This window comes from Anabrus simplex, chromosome 1 (genome assembly GCF_040414725.1).
Source record: "Anabrus simplex isolate iqAnaSimp1 chromosome 1, ASM4041472v1, whole genome shotgun sequence".
In the NCBI taxonomy this organism is placed as follows: Eukaryota; Metazoa; Arthropoda; class Insecta; order Orthoptera; family Tettigoniidae; genus Anabrus; species Anabrus simplex.
This window is the reverse complement of record NC_090265.1, coordinates 564,836,903-564,863,423: the sequence shown is the minus strand read 5'-3', so window position 1 is coordinate 564,863,423 and position 26,521 is coordinate 564,836,903. Positions and strand designations below refer to the sequence as shown.

The 26,521-nt window shown below is 37.8% G+C and overlaps 1 protein-coding gene across 1 annotated transcript in view; it reads left to right on the top strand.

Annotated features, from left to right (window-relative positions):
• The window catches only part of LOC136869933 (uncharacterized), a 35,937-nt gene extending 10,144 nt beyond the window's left edge, over nucleotides 1–25,793 (top strand). Inside the window, exons 2-4 of the mRNA XM_067144886.2 lie at nucleotides 2,855–3,029; nucleotides 11,308–11,489; nucleotides 25,233–25,793. Coding sequence (XP_067000987.2) covers nucleotides 2,855–3,029; nucleotides 11,308–11,489; nucleotides 25,233–25,412 — 537 coding nt within the window. The 3' untranslated portion in view covers nucleotides 25,413–25,793. The remainder of the gene's footprint in view (nucleotides 1–2,854; nucleotides 3,030–11,307; nucleotides 11,490–25,232) is intronic.
• Nucleotides 25,794–26,521: the final 728 nt, after the last annotated feature.

The window sequence follows — 26,521 nt, the reverse complement described above, 5'->3', positions numbered from 1 at the left end:
GATTTGAGAGGAAAGTTCTGAGGAGGATAATTGGTCCTGTGTATGATAAAGAATGATGGAGAACAAGGTACAATGCAGAATTGTATGTACACTATATGCACTGATGTTCCAGCAACAAAAATCATATGATCAGGGAGGATAAGATGGGCAGATCATGTGGCATTAATATTGGAGTCTTAGGTGACAAAGAAGAATGTCTTTGGAAACCCAGGTGGACAAAGAGGACGAGGTAGACCTCGAACAAGATGGTTGGATGGAGTGGAAGATGATCTACGGGAGCTGGGATGCAGAAATTGGAGGAAGGCAACATGTGATCGTAATGGATGGAAAAAGCTTCTTGGAAAGGCCAAGGTTCACCCTGGACTGTAGTGCCACAGAAGAAGAAAATATACGCTTGTATTTATGGTAGATGTTCTTTGCCATTCAAATGTTCAATTAATTTTACAACCTTGTTTCATTGAACACCTCTTGTAACAGAAGTTTTTCCACGGAATCAACGGTATTGGAAGAAGAGAGGTTGAACTCTATTAACTCTTTGGGAGAGTGATATGTTCATTGTCAATTCTAGGGAACCACCAACCCTCCCCTCAAAACATAAACTTACTTTCAGAAGAGAATATCATGACATTTTCCATTCTACCCATGTCAACAGCCTCTGCCATTGGCTGAAATTTATAAAATACAGCATCACTCCTAGAATTCAGCACAGATAGATGTAGCTTAGATGTGAAGTTTCCACATTCTGTTGAATTACTATTTAATTCTTTCTCCATGTTGTTATATGTACCATATATACAGGTTGCCAACATTTTAAATAGATTGCATATTCTTTATCATAAGAGCCTGGGAGTGGAGAGATAAGGCAAGGCACTGTGACCACCTTCATATACGGATTGGAAAAGAACGAGAGAGAGAGAGAGAGAGAGAGAGAGAGAGAGAGAGAGAGAGAGAGAGAGAGAGAGAGAGAGGAAGGTGGGGGGAGGGGAAGTAACACACAATAGGACAAACACATTCATAGTTGATTTCAGCTGCCTGCGGTGACTGATTATTCTTGGATTGAGTGGGGGTGCATCAGCTGCCTTGATAAAGAATACTGCAGCGTATTAGAAATGTCTGCAACCTGTACATAAGATACATAAAACAACACGGTCCAACTCTGAAAAAGAACTTAACAGATAGATGCGATATTGAACTGCAGTCTAATAAAAGCACCAAAGCACTTATTAAAATGATAGCATACAATTGCCAGGAAGATCCGTACTATGATTTAGACCAAGGGAGTAACACTTAGAGCTAGGTCTGTCCAGACCAGGAGTGTCATTAACAGATAACTTATGAACAGTTGGAGTCCCTAACAACAAAAGAATATTGAAGTACAGGAGTCTTGTATCAAGCTGCGGCTTTCTTGGCTGGCATACGTATGTAGTGAAATTTCTAATTTACAGACATCGAAGTAACGTAACAATTTGTCCGTATCTGGGAGATATCCTGTGTTGGGAGGGAGGTTCCCAGTCCAACTTCAAATTGATAACATACATTATGTATACCTTCACTTCTTCAATATCTTGTCCTGGTTAAATAATTGGACTCTTACAGTATCACCGTTGGTTATTCCTAGTTCTCCATAATTCTGCTGCTCCATTTAATTTTTGGTCGTGCCGCGCTGAGTAGCTTGGATGGTAGAGCATTGGCCTTCTGAGCCTAACGTGGCTGGTTCGATTCTACCTCAGTCCAGTGGTATTTGAAGGTACTCAAATACGTCACGCCTCGTGTCGGTACATTTAATCACCTTTTTTAATGCTCTACTCATCTTCTGCATTCTTATACTTCCACCATTCATCAGTCAGGTGTAGTATCTCCCGAGTTACCTACTGATTTGTATTTGATCTTGCCTTTCTTTCTAAACTTTCTGCGGCAGGCTTACGGATTTCATTCTTCACGACTGTCCATTTTTCATCTATCATGTTTCCTTCAGCCTTTTCATTTAGTCCTTGTACATGTTCCTTGAAACAATGCTTCACTCATTTTTCCTTCAACTTTTTAAAATCCCATCCCTTTAAAATCCCATCTCTTTGCATGCTTTCCTTTCTTCAGTTTCTTCAACTTAAGATTACATTTTCATGTCTTCTCTTGGAAAGGTCTTGTAGCCCAACTCCTGATTTCTGAGTATTTGCCTAATCATATTGAAATCTATTTGATACCTCCAGCTTCTCCAGGACTTGTCAGCGTATACAGCTGTCGTTTGTGGTGTTTGAACCAAGTATTAGCAAGGACTAAGTTATATATGATGCAGCCTTCCAACTCTTTTATTCCTTTGCCCCAGTCTAAGTTCTCTTACTGCATTACGTTCTCTTCCTTGGTCTACCACTGCATTCCATCTCCCAACACACAATTAGATTATCATTTCCTTTTTATATATTGTATTAAATCTTCTATCTCTTAATATATTCTTTCAATTTCATCTGCTGAACTAGTAGACATATAGACCTGTACTATTGTGGTGGGTATTGGCTTATTGTCTACCTTGACAATGATCTGTTCACTGTGCTGGTCATAATAGCTTACCCGCTGCCCTACATCCTCTACAGATTGCAGTAATAGCTGCTTTTTTTTCTTTTTTACTTTCCTAACAATAGAATTATCCAAGTTTATTGGTAGAGTGTGTATTGGACAAATGCATGTTAAAGAGTTGAACAAGAAATATTTTATTACAAAAGACCAAAACATGTGATGAGGTATACAGTTTGACATTGATTCTTCTGAACAAACCTTCACTTTTTCTTTTTTGTCTTGTCAGCAAGCATACTTTAAAATATAGGTGTATTATTTTGTATAATTTTCTTTTGATTTTCAGTTGGAAGAAAACCCAGAAAGGAGAATTCTTGTGCTTGGTTTGGAGAAATCTGGAAAGAGTACAATTCTCTCTCAAGTTACATCTGGAAAGTGTAAAAATGAAGAAATAAAACCAACTGAAGGATTTAATGTTACATGTCTTAATAATGGTGGAATATCACTCAACATTTGGGAGAGTAAGTCCAATTCATTTAACTCATTTTTTATATATGTGGACTAATTAAATGAGATACAAAGTTACAAAATTTTATTTTTTTTTCAAGGCTTTTAGTTCAGATGGGTGATTTTAATGTAGTTTTACCTCCTGTTTATGAATTTGAAATAAAATTTTATGTATCACGTAAGAATTTTATGGAATTTTAAATAAGTATTTTTTCAAACTATAATACAAATTATTATAGCTAAGTTTAGGAAATTAACACCAGTAAAGTAGGTATAACTATCTTAAAATGAAATGACTCCAGAAAACAGTTTATTAATTACTTTCTTTGTCAACATATAAAATTAATATTATTATTGGCGTATCACAAAAAGTTAGATAATATATACAAATACACAATATTTACAAATGTACACAGGCAAGAAACATGTTTCTTGGGAGCAAGATTTAGTTATAGTAGAATGTCCGGTTGGGTGATCCACTGTATGACTTCCTCTGTTGGTTCCAAAGAGTCACTCGGGCTACCTGTGTAGGAATGTTGTACACATTCACTTACAATATGGGGGATCGTCTGCCGAGAGGCACCACTGTCGCACTCTGGTGATGAAAAGAATTTCTACTATAAAGGGCATCCTGCATCGTCCTTGATTTCTCACCCAATTCAGAGTGGTTCAAAGCTTACGCCGTAGATGATGTCCACCAGGAAGATGTTCACAAGAAAAGATGTTGTGTAGGGAACTGTCTGTGGCAACTTTCCAAATACTTCTCCATTCTTCTTCTCCAATGTGACAGCATCACGCAAAGATGGATGATATGACTTGAGCCTTGTTATCTTGAGAGAGGGAATATCATCGAGAACAGGCAGTTGAGGGTTCATTTCAATCTTCTTGTACTCTTGAATGAGAGCATTTGGGCCATGCGGTTAGGGCCGCGCAGCTGTGAGCTTGCATCCGGGAGATAGTGGGTTCGAACCCCACTGTTGGCAGGCATGAAGATGGTTTTTGTGGTTTCCCATTTTCATACCAGGCTGTACCTTAAGACCACGGCTACTTGCTTTCTAATACTAGGCCTTGCCTATCCATCGTCACCATAAGACCTATCTGTATCGGTGCGACGTAAAACTAATTGTAGGATGCTAAAAGGTTTGTTTTGTCACCTATTCAATACATATAAATTTTACAATTTAGGAATTTATTATTGATTCCACTTGAGACATGTTTCGTCTTTCATTGAGGGCATCATCAGTCAAATTATCTCCTCAAGGCAAAAATCAGATACCTGGTTAGTAGTTGACATGCACAAATTAATACATATTATTAATACACATTACAAAAATTAAGTATGAGAAACAGTTGTACAATAGTGATGGTTGAACATATAGGTTTATAGAATAAGAAGTCAGCACCAATGCGTAAAATTAAAATAGAGTTCGGCAGTGGTGCTCTGGAGAACAGTTGACGCAATCATAGGAAAATATAAAGTTTTAAAAATATTTACATTATAACAATCAGGGGAGAAAGGGTGTAGTGCTCGGCGTCAATGTTTGTAACCAAAAATTAATGTCAATGGTTGGTAACTATACAGTATTTACATTTCCAATTGAACAGTTGAGAATTTTACAATTTATATACATATGTACACAAAAGCAGCTTGGTGAGCAAGGATATTTAAAAAAAATCTAGTACCAAGTGCGTCCTGTTGTTTTAAAGGTTGGAAGAAGAATGTAGCGTTGACATTTCAGAATATGCAGAGTGGTTTATCTTAGTTAAAATCACCGGGGGTAGGGAAATATTCCATAGCCAAATGAGGTTTTATAGGACTCAAGCTGAAAGTTGTCTGGTTGCAGCACCGAGATCGGTACGGAGACTGGTCTGTGTGGATGGAGACTCGTGGGTATTCAGTGCGTTTGAATGGCAACAGTGATGACAGTTATTTGTAGGTAATTGCTTATTAGGAATATGTTGCGGGTTGAAACTTTCGCTTATTCTTTTAGTTGACTTCTGTAGCTTCGAATGTTATGTGAAGACATCAGTGTGAGATGCCGGTGAGACTAAATTGATATTATTCCGTGCAAAAAGTATGACGGACCTCGGGATGAAGTTATTGTTTTTTGTTGCTAGTCTGGTGAAATAGAATAGAGTTGCTTGTGTTGTGAACTGCGGTGGAGAGATTAGAATGTGTACGGTAACTGCAGAGTCAGAGCGTTGTAGCTGGGATGAGGCATCTTCTCATTCTGAATGCGAAGAGGAGCCGTTGTGGCACGCCATTTTCGTGCCGATGTGAGCTGGGTTCTGGCGTGTTGTTGAAAGTTTTATTGTATGAAGTGGAAGTTATCTGTAATTGAGATGTTAATAGTATTACCGGGCGAGTTGGCCGTGCGCGTAGAGGCGCGCGGCTGTGAGCTTGCATCCGGGAGATAGTAGGTTCGAATCCCACTATCGGCAGCCCTGAAAATGGTTTTCCGTGGTTTCCCATTTTCACACCAGGCAAATGCTGGGGCTGTACCTTAATTAAGGCCACGGCCGCTTCCTTCTTCCAACTCCTTGTCCTTTCCTATCCCATCGTCGCCATAAGACCTATCTGTGTCGGTGCGACGTAAAGCCCCTAGCAAAAAAATTAATAGTATTAGATGGTGTGTAAGAAAGGTTTATGGTAAGTAATGAAGAGTAAATGTTATGTTACATACCTGATGTGTTGCTGAGAGGTAATTGTTGATGAGTATTGGTGCACTATGAAGGAGGCTCAGTCGGTAATACGCACATGCGGTTGGCAATGGCGGTGGGAGGGGTGGAGAGCTTTGGGGGGGGGGGGGGGGGAGTCATGCGCAGAGGTGAGCTGTCAGAATGGAGGAAGGTAGAGTGGAGGGGCGAGCTTGTTGTGTATTGGGAGTGCTGGTTGATATAGTGTTGGTTTATAAAAAGAGGGAGGGGGGGGGGATATATGGACTCGAAAGTTACGCGGATAGTATTGATGCCATTTTGTTAATGCGATGAATGTTATGTGCTTGTGTTGGGTGTTGTTGTGTTTTTGAAGGTCGAGTGGTTATTATTTCTCGTGTTGTATCGGTGGGGTCGTGGTGGAGGGGGCGGTGCTTGGGTGGGAGGATGTATGGGCTTGCTGTCGTTGTGTGTGGGGGAATTGGTGGGAAAGGGGTAGGTGGGGGGTAGGGGGGTAATTGTCGACGTGCTGGGTGAGTTAGTTAATGTGGTATTGAAGATTTTAGACAAGTTGTTGCCTTGAAAATTCATTTTTTGTAGTAAGGTGGGAATTTGTCCATAAAGGGTTTTTTTTAATATCTATTATCTCGTTGAGGTTTTTGTCTTTATTGAAGTGTTGGTCCCCCTTTCCCACCAATGTAAATACTGTATAGTTACCAACCATTGACATTAATTTTTGGTTACAAACATTGACGCCGAGCACTACACCCTTTCTCCCTTGATTGTTATAATGTAAATATTTTTAAAACTTTATATTTTCCTATGATTGCGTCAACTGTTCTCCAGAGCACCACTGCCGAACTCTATTTTAATTTTACGCATTGGTGCTGACTTCTTATTCTATAAACCTATATGTTCAACCATCACTATTGTACAACTGTTTCTCATACTTAATTTTTGTAATGTGTATTAATAATATGTATTAATTTGTGCATGTCAACTACTAACCAGGTACCTGATTTTTGCCTTGAGGAGATAATTTGACTGATGATGCCCTCAATGAAGGGCGAAACATGTCTCAAGTGGAATTAATAATAAATTCCTAAATTGTAAAAAACAAACCTTTTAGCATCCTACATTCAGTATCTTCAATACGGATAACAATGATTTTTATCACTTGCAACGTAAAAAAAAAAAAGAAGAAAAAAAAGGCGCATCTGATTTTCTTAAATGAGGTGGCATTATACCCGATAAAATTGGGAGCCAGTAAACGGGTGTGGAGTGGATAGTACCAGATATTAACTGCATGCTAGCATTCAGTGGAGTATCAATGAGTCTTGGATTTATTGGCTATTCAGCCAGAATGGTGCACAGTACTCAGCACAGGAGAAAACCAGTCCCAAAGCAGAAGATCTTCAAGTCTTTGCTGAGGAACCCCAACTTGAACCACAATTTCTGAAGGATATTATTACCTGTTTTGAGCTTTTTGGACAGATTCATAAGATGTTGCTTGTAAGGTAGTGAGCAATCAAATGTAATGCCATAATATTTTGAATACCAGTTGTGCCAAAGTTCATGATGACAAAAACGAATGTAAAGTTTCATGCCAGTTTGGCGATTGTTCAGATGAAAACATGACACTTTTGTTAGGATTAGGATTCAGTTGCCATTTTGTAAAGTACTGTTGCTGTGAGCATGACAAAACCATTCAAATGTTAAGTTGTCAACTTTCAAGCCTGGTGTATTGGGAAATGAACATTTACCAGAGATTTTTATTTGCAGTCCACAATTTGAGGATGTCACTTTTGTTATGGTACTTAAAATATCACTGATCTGCATTTTTCCAACAGAAAACTGCATGGCCACTCTCCAAAAACCATAAAAGTAGTTTGTGCAACATAAAATCACTATTATTATTATTGTTTTTAACACTAATGTCCTTAATTTAGAGATCCCTGCTATTTTCACTATAATTATTATATTGGGAGACCTTTGAACAAATGCTGAATGAGTACATTCCCACAATGATGGCCACTCAAAGGAGGAGGTTTCAGGTTAACGATGTGGAAGTACCAGTAAGAGAGATTTAAATTGTTCTAGAGGCTCACAAGAACAATAAGGCTCTTGGTGGTACTGGTCTCGCTGCCGAGCTGTTCTGGTACGGAAGCGAAGCGGTGGTGGAACTATTGGGACTGCTGATATTCAACATTTGATCAATAGAAGTGATCGCTGAATGTTGGAAGAGGGTAATTATGCCCTAGCTTCAAAAAAGGTGATAGGAAGGAGGAGGTTGCAGTGGTTCAGACATGTCATTCGGACAGATGGATCCCTCCCAGATAGACACAATCCTGATTTGTAGACAACATTGTGGTTATAGGCAACACACTAGAGGAAGTGTGCACAGATATCTATGGATTCCTACACAATGCCAGTAAAGTTGGCTTTGTGGTGAACGATGAGAAAAATGTATATGGTTGTATTGCATCATCGTGGGACCTTAAGGTTTCAAGATGACTTGACAGTTCTTGCACTTCTCTCAAACACTTATCTTATTCTTTGCCTGACGACCTTTGGTCATCTCTTGATCTCTTCCAGCTCTGATGGAAATAGATTATCAATACCTAGTGACCTGAAAAATTAGCATCTATTTTTCCAAAATTAGCATCTATTTACAAAGTTAAAATAATCGCATGGTATTATTAATTTTAACGTCCATCTCCGTAGCGTAACGGTTAGTGTTATTAGCTGCCGTCCTCGGAGGCCTGGGTTCGATTCCCGGTACTGCCAGAAATTTAAGAATGGCAGGAGGGCTGGTATGTGGTTGGAGTGGTACATGCAGCTCACCTCCAATGGGGGTGTGCCTGAAAAGAGCTGCGCCACCTCGGGATGAGGACACGAGTTTACTTTACTTTATTAATTTTAACGATTCCAAGTTTATGAAGTGCAACTATTGTCCTTGGTTCACACACAATACAAATTCATTGTTGAAATGAAAGCATTGACAGTACTTCGGCATTTCATTTTTTCAAATGTCTGTAACCATTTGGGGTCCACAACAACTCAAGACAGTATTTAGCAAATATGCTGAACTCTGTCTGAACTGCAGATAATGCAAGCATGACATCACATTTTTCACTGTATTTCATCTGGGTTTGAAATGCATGTTACAGAGAACAGTAACCAGACCAGATATTGTTTCGTGAGAGATCTGTTACTCTAAACAATTTCTCAAGCTCATCTAATTTATCAGTGTTATTCAAAATTATATTTTTTGGATACAAAGCTTGAGAAATTGACACAAAATGCTTTTGGTGGGATCTTTAGCTTTCAGTGTGGCTAGCTTGCACTGTGAAGAATGAGCAGCTTTGACAAATGTGTCTACGCAGCCTGCTGTAGAGGAGTGAGCTTAATCAAAGCATCATTAGTTGCCGCACAAAAATTCCTCTCACAAATTAAGGTAAAACTGGCGTCAAGGTTATGCAGTTTGGGGTAAAGCAGATGAGAAGTAGGATATAGAGACCCTTCACGTTCAGTAAGGTGGTCAACCAATCCAGCTGCATGATCTGTGACAGAAACCATGTGGGAGTGAAGCTTATTCACTTTTCAGTAACTCAGATCAGTCAGGTACTTAATACCACAGTTTGTCTTTCATGTCAGACATCTTGAAAAACGTAACAATATCAGTAAAGTAAGCACTCAAATAGAAGACAGCCTGAAACCAGCTATTCCATCGGGATATGACAGGTGCAGGAAAATGCTTTGCTTCCTTTGAAGCACCATACTTTGATGTTAAGAATTGTAAATAATTATATTTTCACTATCTTGTGTTCAAAAATGCAGACTTTACCATCGCAGCCACGATTTAAATCTGTCATCACTGCGACCCAACTATTGCCAACCAAGCTGATCTTATGTGCCCAGCACTGTACATGCATTAAATGATCCCCTGTGACCACACTTAATGTTTCATAACACCGGGTCATGTACGGGGCACTGTCACTAACAAATACTTTAACTGCATCATATGGTACACTATAACTGTGCAGAACTTCTAAAACAGCACAAGAGCAGTTTGTAGCATTTCCTGCATCACAACAATTCACAGAAATAACATGCAGCTCTCTTTTTGATCTGGCTGGGACTTAGAATATGATGATAAAAACACAACGGCCCATTCTATCTGTAGTTTCATCACAGAGTATGTTTATGTTCTTCCCCACTAGAGTCTCTGCTGCTCTTTTCTGGTGGTCAGATGCAACTTCTAGAAAGGAAGAAAGACCTCAAATTATAACAAAATAATTTAAAATTACTGGATCAATTTGGTACGGTTTAGTTCGATACGGAAATCGCACTCAAATTCGGTATCCTTCAGTTTTGTGCGTGGTTTTGATGTTGTAATATCTAAACCGTACCCAATCGTTGAAATTGAAACTTACCCGGTAAATATACTTCACGTAGAGTTCTCACACACGGCAGCTCTTCATTTGAAAACTCAGTAATCCAGGCTCTTAGCTCTTTGCTTTCTTGTTTGTCCAGAGGTATATTTGCTTTGGCAAATATTTCAACTGTGCATTTCGAGAAGTTATCTCTGGAAATTTTTCATCGTTTACAACTATCTGTGTAAGCACAGAAGATTGCTTTCTTTGAGGCATATTAGCAGCAGGGGTTGAACTTCCGTTATCGTGTCGCTTACCCACGTGTTTTTCAGATTTAACATGTTTCACAATGCTATCTTTTTATTTCCCCACCCAACTCTGCAATTACAATAGTTGCAAAACACTGTCGCTGAATCTGTGGCATATAAACCATCCTTTGCATATTGCTGAGCCCTTTCATGCACAGTTTTTATCATGCACCCCATAACTTAAACGATCGCTCGACTTTGTACTCTTCACTAGTTTCAGTTTTGAACAACAGGAAAACAACGCTGAGTCTATCTTGTTATTTCCATGACACTCAATCTACATTTCGATAATAATCGATACAGATCTTATCATTGTAAATATCGATTAAAGTCAGCAAGCAGAAATCGATCGGCTACTTTTCTTCATCGATCGGAACGGTCAAAAGATTTATGCATCATGTTTTGAGTATTTCTGATGATTTTGCTGAAATATATTATTTTTGCCAGTAAAATAGCACATTTTTGCAGAATTTGCACCAAAATAGCATATTCATACTAATTTTGCATTTTGGATCACAATGTGCATTTTGTCGCACTTCTGTTTATGCATAAAAATTACTATATTCCACATTAGAATTACCGTAGGCTTGGATTCAGTACAAGATTCAAAAATTCGCATTTATCCCAAATGCGATTTTTTTTTTTTTTTTTTTTTCCCAGGTCCCTAGCAGTACCTAATGGAATCTTCTCATTTTCCTGCCTTCCATTGTCCCAACCTTTCTTCACCCACTGCCATCATTCTTCAGTTGATCAGGACTCCATTTTTATTAATGTTCTTAGGATCTTCTTTAAAACAACCTCCCCTTTCTCCTTTATTTTTCGGAACCGTTTTCTCTTTCAGCACATCTGGTCTAGATGTTAAGCCTCTATAGTTCAAACAGAAATGTCTGCATTGAATTAAATTTACTACAGATTAATTAGAATGTTTCTTATGCACTGTGTATATATTTCAGTTGGAGGTGGAGAGAATTTTCGCCGATATTGGAACAACTTTCTTCAAGACACTGACCTGTTGGTGTTTGTTGTTGATGCCTCAGACACACACAATTTGTCTCATGCTGTGACGGAAGTGAAGACTCTTCTTGGGGATGATAGACTGTCTCATGTGCCTGTACTTGTCTTGGCGAATAAACAAGTATGTACTGTTAGCATTTTCTTGCAACTAACCTAAAAAAAAAGAAACTTCTGATATAAAACTATAAAAGTAATGCCTGAAATATTGATGTAATAAGCCTCTAAATTTCAAAGTACTTAAAGGAAAGACCCAACCACTGTAGTTTAATTTCATAAAAATGACTGAAGATACAAATTGTTTTCCAATTAAATGCTGAAGTGAAAGTAGGCAGTGTACTAGTACTAGCGGGAGATTTAGATGAGCAACAGTGAATAGGTTAGGAAATGATATTTGCATTTGAACCTTTTTCATTGTTGCTATGGAGATCATACTGACAATGTTTTGAATGCTCTGTACACCTCTCTGCACTTCTTGAATATTAACCTGATACTTGGTATTTTTACCAAAAGAAAGAGATCAAATGTAAAAAGGATGGAATTGCAGAGAGCCAGAGAGCACCAGGAAACTAGTAGGCCTACGTCACGATAAGCTATTGACTGGGAGAAGCTGTCCACCTATGTGTCTCCGTAGGCAACATGATGGATCAACTGAAAAAGTAATCATGCACATGCTAAGTGGTAGTTCCATTGATGACGGGTACTATAGGTATATGGCAACATGAATAGGAACACATGATAGGATAAATATAATGACTGATCAGCATTGAAGAGCGAGCAATAGAAAAAGAGGCAAGGACAGTTGTGGAAACACAAAAGGACTAGGGCAATCTCCGCATCATCATACCCTCCCATCGTGAAATAGACAAGCTTTATTCTCATCAATCCCAGTTCTTCAACATCTGTTTCTTCTCACCTTCCAATGAGCTTGTTTCTGCTTCCTGGCTTCATCAGCTTTTAGATAAACTTACAGATAATAATTTCAACATCAACATGTATGACTACAGGATTTGCTGTTCCACTTGTCAAAATCCACCTATCATCCTCTGATCAGCTCTTGTTTTCTTCCAAAGTTGAGGTTAGTAGTTTTCAGTGTGTAGTGCTATACAAAATATTAATCTGCTGTGGTGTGCTGGTTTTAATTCATTCATAATTTCTTGGTTTCTTAGAGGTGAAGCTTCCATGGTGTGTAGAATTATTTACTTTATTTTCCGGGTTGAACCGTGTTGCTGTTTTCTGTACATTACATACAGTTTGCCGATGTTTCGAATACGTTGCAGTATTCTTTGTCAAGGCGACTGAAATACCTTTACTCGATCCGAGGTAATCAGTCTCCCAGGCAGCAATCGCACTACAAGAGTGGTTCCTGACAGTCTATATGTCCTAGCCTTTTTGGCTGATGTAAGCCCCCTGGCTGTCTCGTGAGAATTTTGGAAGGTATGTGTCATAGCCGGGTAGTGGGGCTTGCGTCAGCCAGAAAGGCTAGGATATATAGACCAAGGTCAAGAAGCATTCTCGTAGTGTGATTGCTGCCTGGGAGACTGCTTGCCTCGGATCGAGTAGGTGTATTTCAGTTGCCTTGACAAAGAATACTGCAATGTACTGTATTGGAAACGTCGGCAAACTGTATGTAATGTACAGAAAACAATAACACGGTTCAACCCGGAAAATAAACTAAATTTCTTGGTGTTGACAATGACTTGTATAGAGAGATGGGAAGGAAAGAGGGAAGTTGTAGAAGACAAGTGGTCCAATGTGTTAAGGGGAGGGAAATTGCAGAATTCAGGACAGGTGTTGGTGAGAAATCGGTATGAGTCACTGCAGGTAGAACAGCAGGGGGAAGATGAGGAACAGGGAACTATTGCTGAAGAGTGCAGAAGTAAAAGGAAAGGAAAAGGTAGGAAAGGGAAATGTAGAGTAGAGGATAGGAAAATAGGGGAGACCAGATGGGGAGGGGATCAAATGAGGTGGATAGGGTTGAGGCTCTGGTCATAGGGGATTTGATTGTTAGACATGTGGGGAAAGTGTGTAGAGGAAAGGGAACCAGGGTAGAGTGTTATCCAGGAATTAGGTTGAGGAGGATGTTGAGGAAATTAAAGGGGAAGGACGAAGGAAGGGAGAAGGTGGTATTTTTTCATGTTGGTACCAACAATGTAAGGCAAGCAGGTATAAGTATTAACATAGTTTAAGGAAGTGGAGTTTATTAGTGGAATACTATGTTGGAGGGATATGACTTGAAGGTGATCAGGGATTTAAAAGAGACTATGGAGTAGGTATATCCCTTTCAGACCTGAAAGAAAACTGGAGGTGTGAATTTTTGTTTGTATGTCAAAAACTGACTAAAATGCTCCTCAATACACATATTGATAGTTTATATTACAAAATAAAAACTAACATCCGTAAAAAAAGGACCCACACAATTGTGCGTATCAAAATTCAAAACCTCGTATCACATACGATGATGTATCTTCAAAATTTACGTTCACTAACCAATGTACACACTTCATTGAATATATTCCGGTATTCAGTAAAGCTTCTAGATTATTATAAACGCAATAAATAAATACTAACTTTTGGCACTACTGCTTCCCGCCATCTCGCCAATCAACTGTGCTTGTTAAACTCTTCTTCCTTCGCCCTGGCGGTCAAGCGCATACTAAAAACAATTGAAATACACGCCACGTGTCCCGTACAATCACTGCAGTCCAGTCTAGTGCCGAAAAAACATCAAATACAGTCGGGGATAAATAAAATACGAACCCGCACAATTGTGCATACACGGTCTGAAAGGGATATGGGAAACTGGAAGTGAGATGTCTAGATGCTAATGGGTTGCTGGGAGAAGGGATCTGCGCTCAGATGGTCGTCACTGGAACTGCAGTGGTACGTATATGTTAGGAAGTTGGTTTAGAAGGTTTATAGGGAGGTGCATTCGGGGAAATACAGTTGACTAGGTACCAGTGATGAGGGTACAGGGATCTGCAAGTCAAGTAGAGATGACATAAAAATGTTAGTGTTGAACTGTAGAAGTATTGTAAAGAAAGAAATAGAATTAATAAGTAATTTAATAGATATATATTTACCAGATATTGTAATCAGAGTTGAATCATGGCTGAGAAGTGATATAATGGATGCAGAAATTTTCTCACGGAACTGGATTGTTTTATCATAGAGACGGGATAGGAATAGTAGGAGGGGGAGTATTCATTCTGGTGACAGAAGAATTTGTAAGCTACGAAAAAGTTACAAGATGACAAACATGAAATTCTATGTGTAATGCTCATCTCTAAAGATAATAGGCAACTTGATGTTTTTGGAGTGTTCAGACCTAGAAAGGGTTGCACAGATGCTGATTTGAAATTATTTGATAAGATAATCAGCTATGTGGGGAAACAATATGGAAGGGAACGTGATTGTAGCGGGTGATCTCAATTTACCAAATCTCAATTGGGAAGATAATCCGAATGACAGGAAGCATGACCAACAGATGGCAAATAAATTAATCTGGGAAGGACAGCTGAATCAGAAATTGATGAACCAACTAGAGGGAAGAATATTCTGGACATGGTGCTGGTAAAACCAGATGAGCTCTATAGAGAAACTAAAGTGATAGATGTTATTTATCAGTGATCACAAAGCTGTTTTTAAAAATAAATGTCATAGAAAGGAAAGTTGTAAAAGTAGGATTATTAGGCAGTACCATATGGCTGAGTTTTTTTTATGAGGTAGCTTTAAAAAATAATTATGATTAGGTGGGAAAGGGTAAATAAAAATGTAAGCAGACTGTGGGATGGGTTTAAAGCATTTGTTGAGGAATGTGAAAACAAGTACTGTATTTTCTTGCATAATTAACGCCCTAGCATAATTTACGCATCCCAATATTTTTGGGTCCAAAGTGAAAAAGAAATGTTCACGTATTTGATGCACCCACTTCTTCGAACATCCATCACGCAGCTCCGTATGTGTTTCGAAATAAAGATGTCAACTACTCAAGTAGCAGCCTTCCTATTGCAAAAATGGGTGGCATTCCAAATACAGGGCAATGTGCTGTTATTAGCCGGTAGGAAATACCACTGCACTAGTTCGGTGAGAGAATCAGCCCAGAAGTGACTAGTGACTCTCTATTCCAGTCTGGTACAAACATATTTTACGAGTGTTTAGGGTACGGAACTTGCATTTTCTGTGATCTCATAATTGTTTGTTAGTTCACAATGAGCAAGTATTCAAGTAATACTGCATCATATAAACTTGCGGTGATAAGTTACGCTGAAACCTATGGGAATAGGGCAGCGGGTCACAAGTATCCAGTGTCCAGATGCAACATGTGCTACTGCGGTAAGAGAGAAGTGCACTTCGAGTGACCAACAAGTCTCTCAGAGCATTTCACGGACCAAAAAGCGACAAGTTTCCGCAAGTAGAGGAGGACCTGCTTAAATATGATTTCGTTACGCAATGTTGGATGTGCCGTTCTCATGAAATGCTGTATATTAAACAACGAGAAATGGCCACTGCAGATGGAATCAATGTCTCGGATTGGAAGGTTAGCCGGGGCTGGATGATTAATTTATGAAAAGAAATGGACTTTCTCTTCGAAGAACATTATGCCAAAAATGACCAATTATTTCAACCAAAAAGTAATTGATTTTCATTGCTTTATGATTGAGAAGTGTAAAGTGAAGGAATATTTGATCTCCCAAATAGGAACCGCAGGTCAGACGCCAGTCAGTTTCCATATGCCACGAAGTCAAACATTCGATAAGAAAGGGACATCGAGTGTTACCGTACGCACTATCGGAAGCGAAAAACGACGATATACTGCAATGCTTGCTGTAACAGCTGATGGCAGAAAGCTTTCACCATACGTTGTTCTAAAATGAATAAAATGCCTAAGGTAAAATTTCTGCGAGGGATCCGCATTTGTATCCAAGAAAAAGGGTGGTCACTCGTACAAGATCGGACACCAGCGGTTTGGGGTAAACTAGCAGGGTCCCTCCTTCAATGCCCGGTGTGTTTTTATTAGTTCATGTTTATTTCGCTTTGGGTCGTATTGTCAACTTGTAACGGGAAGAATATTTTCCAGTGTCGGTACTTCAGACCCACGTGTCCAACTTACCCGATTTACCCTATTTGACTTTTGAGAAAAAATCTTACGCTGGAATTTTATGCCAAATGACTATAACTGCAAATGAGTTGGACCAATTGTGTTTATATTATATTTGATGTATCTTTTAAATGTCAGTGAATTGTAAATAATTTTTTTAATATCTGAATTCCTTGAATAATTTACGCATCCGAAGTTTTCGCCTGTATTTTTTGTCAAAAAGTGCGTTAATTACGCGAGAAAATACGGTATATACCTTTAAAGATGGTAAGGAATGGTTAAGACCTGCTATATTATAACAGAGAATTAAAGAGACTAAGATGGATGTGCAGGTTGGAAAGAAATAGTTAGAAATGGTTGTGGGAGTAAGGAGAAATTGAAGGAACATACTAGAAAATCGAATTTAACAATGAAGTCAGCTAAGGATAACATGATGGCAAGCATAATTGGCAGTCATACAAATTTTAGTGGAAAATGGAAGGATATGTATAGGTACTTTAAGGCAGAAACAGGTTCCAAGGACATTCCAGGAATTATTAATGAACAAGGGGAGTGTCTATGTGAGGATTTACAGAAGGCAGCAGTATGTAAAGATTGTTGAGTACAAGGATAATGTCCATATAGAGTATTGAAGTTTACCTACGATAAAGACATTTACAGTAAGATACAAAAGTTGAAAACTAGAAAAGCAGCTGGAATTGATGATGATTTGGGGGATATACTCAAGCCAATGGGTTGGGATATAGTATCATATCTGAAGTACTTATTTGATTGTTGTTTGCATGAAGTAGCTATACCAATTAAGTGGAGATTTGCTATATTAACCCCTGCAAATAAAGGAAAGGGTGATAAACATAAAGCTGAAAATTACAGACCAGTCAGTTTGACATGTTTCATGTAAGCTTTGGGAATGCATTATTTGTGATTATATTAGACATGTTTGCAAAATTATCATATACTTCACGTAGCTCCAAACTTGCCCCACCCACTCCAGTTCCTCCTTCCATTCCCCTTCTGCCATGCCTCAGCAAGGCTGCTCCCAGCCTTCAGTATTAGCTGCGTTCCGTCGAGCAGTCAAACACAGGCACAGTAACAAGCCGCAGCCCATCCAATGGGGCCAGTAGGGAGTAAGTAGTTCATTCTTAGTCGCCCTATTGTTCTTTTTAACTGTCGAGGCATAAATTTTAACACTTGGTTTCCTTTCTTTTAGACCTCTCACTCAGACTTAACCAATAACATCAATAGTTACTGGACTTTCCAATTCAATAGTTTCAAGATTCCTGTTAGCTGTCCACTGTCATTTTACGAGAGATGTTCCCTGCCATCGGAATCCCACATTGCAGTAATCTTCTATTTAATTGTTAAAGCCTGTTCAACAATAGACTTCTTCAATCCAGTCTTAACTGAACATTGGATTAGCAATTTAATTGAAACTTAGAGACAAAGTTTTCATGACATTATAGAATAACAACAGTGCATTGTATAATATTTTAGTTCTCCAAAGTATCACCAAATCACACAGTCTCTAAGGGCTTTTTAATATGAATTGATTACAATTTACATACTTATTCCAGTTGTAGTTTTTTAAATGTTTTCCAGTGTATTTTAAACTTAACAAAAGTACAGTTTAATACCATTTCATAAGAGCAACGTTAATACATGTTGTTACCTGTATGTCAAGAACATAGAGGGACTGAAATTCCCCTCTTCATTTTTGTAGATTAAAGTTTAAAAAAAATCATGTGTCAGTTAGTCCCACATCGTATGTGGCTGATTATGTCCCAAATTATTGGACAAAATATGTACTACTCTTGTTAATGTGTTTAATGTTTTAGTGATCTAATAATCACTGATTGTGTTCTGTTGAAAAAGGTGGGCAATTACATCTCTCAGTTAATTAAATATTAAAAGAGTGAGTCAAAAAACATATGACAACCACTGTTATTAAGAAACACTACTGTCTATTTGATCTTCCAGTGCTGTTGGGGGTTTGATACATGTCAAGAACATACAGGGACTGAAATTCCCCTCTTCATTTTGGAGATGAAAGTTTAAAAAAAATCATATATCAGTTAGTCCCAAATTATGAGACAAAATATGTACTATTCTTGTTAACATGTTTAATGTTTACAATTTACGTACTATGTACAATTTCTAGTTGTAAGATTGCTTGTTTGTTAAAGAATAGAGATTAATCTTTATTCTGCCATTTTGGTAGTCTGAGATTTTGAGAGGTTAGCCAGTTTGGATTTTATACTAGCTCCAAGTAAAATGTACCTTTCCCTTGAATTGTTTTTAAGTATACCTAATTAAAGAGATTAGCTCATTCTATTAAAAAATTGAGATGAAAAATATATACAGTACATGGTGCATTGATGAGATTGTATACAGTAATTAAAATGGGAAACAAAGGTTAATATGGAGCTTTAAAACGAAAATACCAAATGAATAACATATCAAAGGAGTTTTGTGACAGAAAATTGTAAAGGCCGTTTATTGATATAAATGACAATCATCTCATCTGGAAGAGGGGAGTGAAAAAAAAAAAGTAAATTAAGAAGAATACAATTGTTAATATTCCTTTAAGTTGTAGTGAATCTCATCGTGGTATGAAAATTTATTATCTAAATTGTGAACACACTAAGCTTCTGATTCGGCAGATGCGATAAACGGAGGATGTCATAAATCCATAGATCATGTAAAGCATTGGGAAGAAGATTATCAACCATAAGTAGATTCTATTTCAGTATCTTTTATTTAGCTGTTTCGCTGTAAATTATGAATTTCTCTTCCTGGTACTTTCCCCAGATAAATATTATTTAACGGTAGATAGAAGTCTATAAAATTGACATTTGAGTTGATGGTTGAAATTGTTCACTTATGATGCAATCTTGCTTTCGTGTTGTAAGTATTATAGTTCTGTATTGCTAAATTAGAATGTTTAGACCTAGGATCTTAAATTTTTGGATTCATATATGATGCTGAGACATGAAAATTACCATACCAGAAATGATTGTGTAAAGAAGGATCACAGTATCGTAAATCATATCTTGGAGAATCTTTCAAATACAGTAATAAATAACAAGTGCCTCAGAGAACTGGTACTGTCTGAATATCTCGTAGGCAAGGTCCAGATGCTCTACCGCAACTATAGCAGCTGTGTGCATGTTGGGGATAGCCATTCAGAATGGTTTAATACCACACAGGGTATCCAAAAAGGTAGTGCATTTTCACCATTGTTGTTCATTACTGTCATGGATAGTATTCTTAAAAACACGAAAAGAGAACAAGATGAGAACTACACACATTTGTGTTTGCTGACAATGTAGCCATTTGGGGAGAGACAGAGGTAAAGGTACAAACTAAGCTGGATGAATGGGTAGCAAAGTTCAAACCATATCGGATGAAAGTTAGCACAACATAAACTGTCGGACTGAAAATGAGTAGGAAAGGTACTGGCTGCCACATAAATCTTGAAGGTGAAAACATTCAATGTGTACAGTTATTCAAATACCTCGGCAGGGGTACTGCAGTCAAAGAAATAGTAAACAGAGTGGTTAGCAGTTCCAGTTTATACAACCGCGTAAGCAGTCCACTGTGGGATAACAAAGTGCCCATGAGAACCAAGATGACTCTGTATAAGTCGTACTTCATGCCCATTCTCACTTAGTCTAGAAATGTGTACACTGAAACAGAGAGAAGTTAATAAATTGCAAGCAAGTGAAATGAAGTTTCTATGAACTACCCTCTGAAAAACACGCAGGACCATGTAAGGAGCAGTGACATCAGAATGGAACTGGAAGAGGAATTGATAGAAGGGAAGCTAAGGACTGACATGGTGTGGACATGTAAAGCGAATGCCTTGCATAAGAACCCATAGAGCATGCCTAGAAAGAAGGATTGAAGGAAGAAGGGCAGTGAGAAGACCTAGCAAGAGATGGATTAGAGGGTGTAAACAGTGAAATTTATGTTGACACTTAACACATTGCACAACTCCTTACTAAATTGTGGGGACTTTGTGGATGTTGAAGCAATAGTAGGTAGCAAGCACTGAACTGCAGCTTTTGTTGGTGAAAGCTCAAGAGCATGCACAGATTTCTCACAACCAATATCCTGCGTCAAAGTAAACTTCTTTCGGTCAATATTTTGGTTTTGCACAGCTTACAATATAGTATGCTTCCATCAGTTGAAAAAACAGGATCACCAAACTCGCCTACTACTGTATTTGTTTTAAATGGACTGAAACGTGGTTTAATTTTAGGCATTTTCAAATTAGTACTTGAATGCTTCCAGGAACTGCGCAATATGAACGGTGTGAAACTGAGGCAATACTGTTCACAGAAAATCCACTCCTTCCCCTTCCATCATAACCTTTACAGCTGTAGGTGTCAGAGAAGTCTTGGCAACACCAGGGCACGGACATTTTTTTCCTGTACTTATGCAGTCATCTACCGTCACCTTCTGTACCGTAAACCCTTTCCACCGACAGTTACTGTGTTAGCAAGATGATATACTAGAGGACCCATGCTGCTCTGCAGCATTCGTTACAAATAAGTCAGACAACTCATCTTGATATGCCTGTCGTAGTGTGAGGTAACTGTCATAGTCATGTTGTTTTACCTGTCTTTTTCAATACTTTTATGAACATTTAATAAGAAGCGCGTTATGGTGTGCTATAGTTCATAGTCAGAATAGAGTCTTCATGCAGTCTGGTAAAAATCTATCCATATATTCACTTTTTTATCCTGCAGTTTGTGATGTAAAGCTTGGTATAGTGTTGTAGAAGGCAATGGTATTTTTAATCGCAGTTCTTCGATATAGAATGGTTGTCTTGTGAGCTCGTACTGTAGGTTAGTCTCGAAGGAGCGTTTTTTGCCAGGTAGAGAACTCTTAAGATACATGGCCTTCACTCTTTCTAGTGTAGTGAGGTTATCCTTTGATAGGTGTTCTCAGATAATGTCTAATGGTTAGTCCACACCAAAGTTAATAAACAATGTTAACGAAACAAAGTTAATAAACAATGTTAACGAAAACATTTCTCAAGATGTTAATAAACTTTTGTTAACAAACCTCTTTAACATAGTGTGCACACCAAAATATCTGTTTGTGAGGTTACAATGGATAGGGTCAGGAAGGAGAAAATACTCGTACTTATAGCTGCAGCTTTCATTATTTTAATGAGTGCAATTAGAGAAAAGCGCAGACACAAAGTGTGACAAAACATATATATTGGAAAAGCGTTTACAATTAAGTTTGGAGAGGACATTTAGGCCTATGTCAGAACTTTGAATTCATGATGCAGCAGGCTTTCAAAACTTTCTGAGAATGTCTCCACAAGACTTTCAGTTCTTGTTGACAGTAATTGGGCCTGAAATTGCAAGAAATGATACAAATTATGAGAATGCCATCTCCATTAATGTTAGATTCCTAGCGACTGGTGACTCCTACCAAGGATCATGTAAGAGAAACACTCCTACACTTCACTTATGTATTTGTATGGTGTATACGAGTTGCGATTCAACAGTTGATTTCGAAAAATAAAAAAGTATTGTATTCTGGGCCACGAATTTGCGTGTTCTAATTGCGTCTTTGCGCACGTGCGAACCGAAATGTTAATGAAAACACGAAATGTTAATGAAAAGTTTCATTCACAAAAGTTAAAGAAATTTTGTTCATCAACATGCTCGAAAAGTTGATGAACACACTATTTTGTTTATTAACAGACAGAAATGTTCATGAACCATTGTTAATTAACAATGTTTATTAACAAAGTTAACGAAAACATCTTGGTGTGGACGCACCTTAAGACATATGTCATGATGGGGTCTGTTTGTCCGTAGATATTTTTCTCTTAGCAGCATGTCATTAGAAATGCTCTCCCATCTGTTGAATATATTTGGAAGCTGGGAAAGGTTAGAGAATCTAATTCTCACAGGATTGTCCTTGAAGGCATTGTACATGACAAAGGCATTGACAGCATTGATGTCCAGGACCCTGTAGAAAATAGCTATGCGCCATCCAGTGCAATAAACCACACACTTTTCATCCAATGTATCTACACCTCCTTTGTAGCAGTTATAGTGCATTGTAATTTCAGACTTATTAGTCTCAGCATCAATTGCACTGTTGTGGTGCATAGAAGATACGAGAATCACAGCTCGCCTCTTCTTTGGGACTTCTGATACCAAAGTAATGTCTCTGGTAAATCAAAATTGACCTGATCCTACTTCTCCAGTCTTTGATGGCAGAAATGCCAGTGGAATTTCCAGTTTATTTGTTTTGAGAGTTCCTACGTATGTAAGTTTCTTGTTTTTCAGACACTTCAGGACTTCTATTGAACTAAACAAGTGATATTTTTGTTAGATCCGTATTGGGGAGCACCAAGTCGAAGTACTACTTGAGTAGGTTTCGAAAGACGACATTCTTCTGTGCTAAGTGTTAACTTGTCAGAGTTCTTACCGCAGCAGATCTACCCATTGTAGAAATAATTGTTCCTAGCATCAGTAAGGCACATCAGCTTTAGTCCATACTTGCATGGCTTACTGGGCATATACATCTTGAATCTACACCTCCCCCTGAAGCTGACCAGCATCTCATCAATACACGCAGAGGATCCAACACTGAACACACACTGACTGTTCCTGACAAATGCGTCAAATACCTCTGAAATTGCTACTGTAGAATCGATCTCTTTGCGTTCACTTCTGTTGTCAGGGTTGTCAAATCTAAGTTTTGAGAGAAGAGTTTCAAATCTGTTTTTACTCATCACTCAGCGGAATATTTCCCTCCCGGTACCATCTGTTGAAAAAATTGACTTTGTGCTTTCGTGATTGGATTTGAAAGCTGCAGAGTAAAATAACAAACCTATGAAGGCTTTCAGCTCCATCATATCTACATTTCTCAAGTCTGTCTGTGATTTGCACTTGCTTCTGTCTCCGAGTTTTTCATTTGTCCATCGAAGAATGATACCGAGACTATAATCTGTTTTAAGAATATTCCATACAGATACAGGATCAGCTTCATTACCAATCTGAACTGCACATCATAAAGCTGGAAGTCTCAAAATATTGTGTTTCAGTGTCCGAGAATGCTTATGGACGCAAGGTTTTGATGACCATTTGTATCGATTCTTCCCGCAATAATAACAAGGTTGAGCTGCGGCACTACTAGTTTCAATGGAATAATATCAATAAGTTGATTTATTGAATTTACCACCTAATCAATACAAAATGTCATACTTTAGTTGGTTTACTTTGGCATATTAACTAAAATGGTACATGTTTTGCCTTGAATTCAGGCATCATCAGCCATTATCTTAACTTAAAAATAGAAACAGGCATCTGATTTATATATACATGAAATAAAATTAAAAAACCTTGGAGAGACTAAAATTACAATTAACATATAATAAAAGAATTAAAGTTAAGTTGGTTATAAAGATACTACAATGACTCAGTAAAATTACAATTGGTGAAAGTAATGGTGATATGACATTAGATCTTGAAGCAAAGGCGTGTGTCAGAGTAGTTTGCAAGGTTTCGACTTACAAAGTTCAGTGTTTTTTACGTGTTTGCTGTACTGAATGTGCTGGTTAATTTTTTAATTTTTTTAAATTTTTAAATCTTGTCATCGATTGCAGTATTTACTTTGCAGACGGCACATCAAAGAATGGTGCCATCAGTTTCAATAAATTGCATCTTGAATTCTTTTGAAAGTGCATCCAACTTCTCCTTAACTTTCGGCGACATGATTTTATGTTCTGAAAAATGTGTTGTCTGGACTGGTAAAACACTAACACGGCCAACAAGAGTACACAGTTGATAGGTGTAACCGTTAAATTCATGCCAGTACTAACTGAACTTAGTTTAAGCTATTTTAGCATCATTGATTAAATTTTACCGAGCAAGTTGGCGCAGCTCTGACCGTGCATTTGGGTTCGAACCCCATGTTGGTAATCTCTGAAGATGGTTTTCCGGTTTTCTTGGCAAATCCTGGGATTGTACCTTAATTAAAGATAAAGTCGCTTCGTTCCCACTCGTAACCATGTCCTATCTCACCATCTCCATAAGACTTATCTATATCGGTGATATGCAAAGCAATATGTTATTAAGTTTTAATTTGATTTCATAGCTGCAGGTTGGCAATTGTTGCTGAGGTTGGCCATTGTTGCTGGGATATGAATTACTGGTGTTATGCATAAATTATATTTTAATTTTTATTGACTGTTGTTGTCTTCTGTCAGATCTTCTAAAAATGCAGTTAAAAGTGGAGGGGGGGGGGGGGGAGTGCTGAAGTGTGAAATAGAAGGGAAAATGTGGCAAAATTTAGTAATCGTACAAAAAGTGCAACAAATTGCATTTATTTTGCTTCATTTCATGAACCTAAATACTGTCTGTATGAAAATAGCGATATTTTTTGGAAAGGTGCTGCACCTTAAAATCCTTATTACTGTGCTGGTAAATTGAGAAGTTAACAGACAAACAGTGGATTCAAAGAAAGATTTGAATTGTTTTAATTTTCGTATACCTGGAGTAAGAAACAACTAAATATGCACAGTGTAGCCTCAGTTTGCAAACATTGATTCCCAAGTTGTCCTCTTGCAGCACTTTAATATTTGCTTAATTTTTAATGTAGAATAGCTCTGTAGTTTCAGAATCGTATGTGTGCCAGTGAGCACTGGCGCTTGTGCACAGAAATTTATATTGCCACAGGAGAAGTTTATGTGCAGCAGTATGTATAATGATGAATCTGTCTCCTTCCTTCCAGGATATTGCAGGAGCTCTGAGGCCTGACGAAGTTGCTGATGCTCTTGATCTTGGCAGCATTCCTCCTTCGAAACACAAAGTTAAGGTACTAGGTACACAAGCCCCTCCCCATGCATCTACAAGGCACCAATCTATTGCTGAAGTGGAGCATGCCCTTCTTATAATGAGTAACGACAACTAGCAATGTGATCTTACCTGTAGTGTATAAAACTATTGGTTTTTGGTGCAAAAGTATGCGTTACTTTTGTACCAGAAATAATTTGCATATTACAGCAGTTTTCAGGTGAAAATCTGGAAAATTACCAACGACAGATTTTTATACCAAGCAATGCAGTTGTTTTTAATTATTATTGTAATAATGCTTTTAAAAAGAAAGGATCTGATCTGTGGACTGGAGATCATTCAACCAGTGAACAAGGTTGTGATTTGTTTTTATTATTACAGACTAGTATTGTTTTGTATAATTTGTATGTAATGTAATATGCCTTGATTTATTTTAACTTTTGTAATTTTGTGTACGTTATCTCTTGTGTTTTATCTTTATATATATTTTACAAAATGTGCTATGTTTCTTGCCTTCCTCAGTATGATTGCACAGTCTATGGGGAGGGAGGTTTGTAAGTCAAGTTTTGTGGTAGATTGATGCATTCCATACTCTCTTCCTGTATAAATATTATCCTCGATATGTGGAAATGTCTGGAGATCCTGTGATTTTTTCTTTCACTTTGCTCTTTTATTGATTGTATAGAACTGAAATTTATATATGAAATTGAGGACTGTTTGCTCAGATAACTGTTTTCAGATTGAACTGCCCTTTATAGCTTTATGATGAAAAGAGCTGTCCTGTCTCAAATGTTGCCTGCATCTTATTCAAGGAAAGGAAACTGAGATATTTGAAATCATTATTCAGAATGTTTTAGTAAATGTAGCCTGTAGCCTATTTTATAGATTGGGCTAAAACAGAGCTCAGTTTAAAAATTAAAACTGACAATTTTCCCTTTTCCCTGTTCTGGAGTGAATAAGTTGCTTCTATTTCAGTTAGAAGTTGTCAATAACAGTTGATGCTGGGTTTTGTTTTAAAGGCTAGTGGCAAAAGTATCATAGAAGTCGAATGGATTGGGTGAAAAGATCCCTTCTATAAAATTATATTTAAGTGCATCTTCCTATTTACTTTGGATATGCAGAGCATGTGCGACTCCATGATGGAGCCTCAGTAAGACACTGTCATGGATTTTCATTGTATACAATTTGTGCTGATGGCATGGCAGTTGGAATCAGAATTTAATTTCT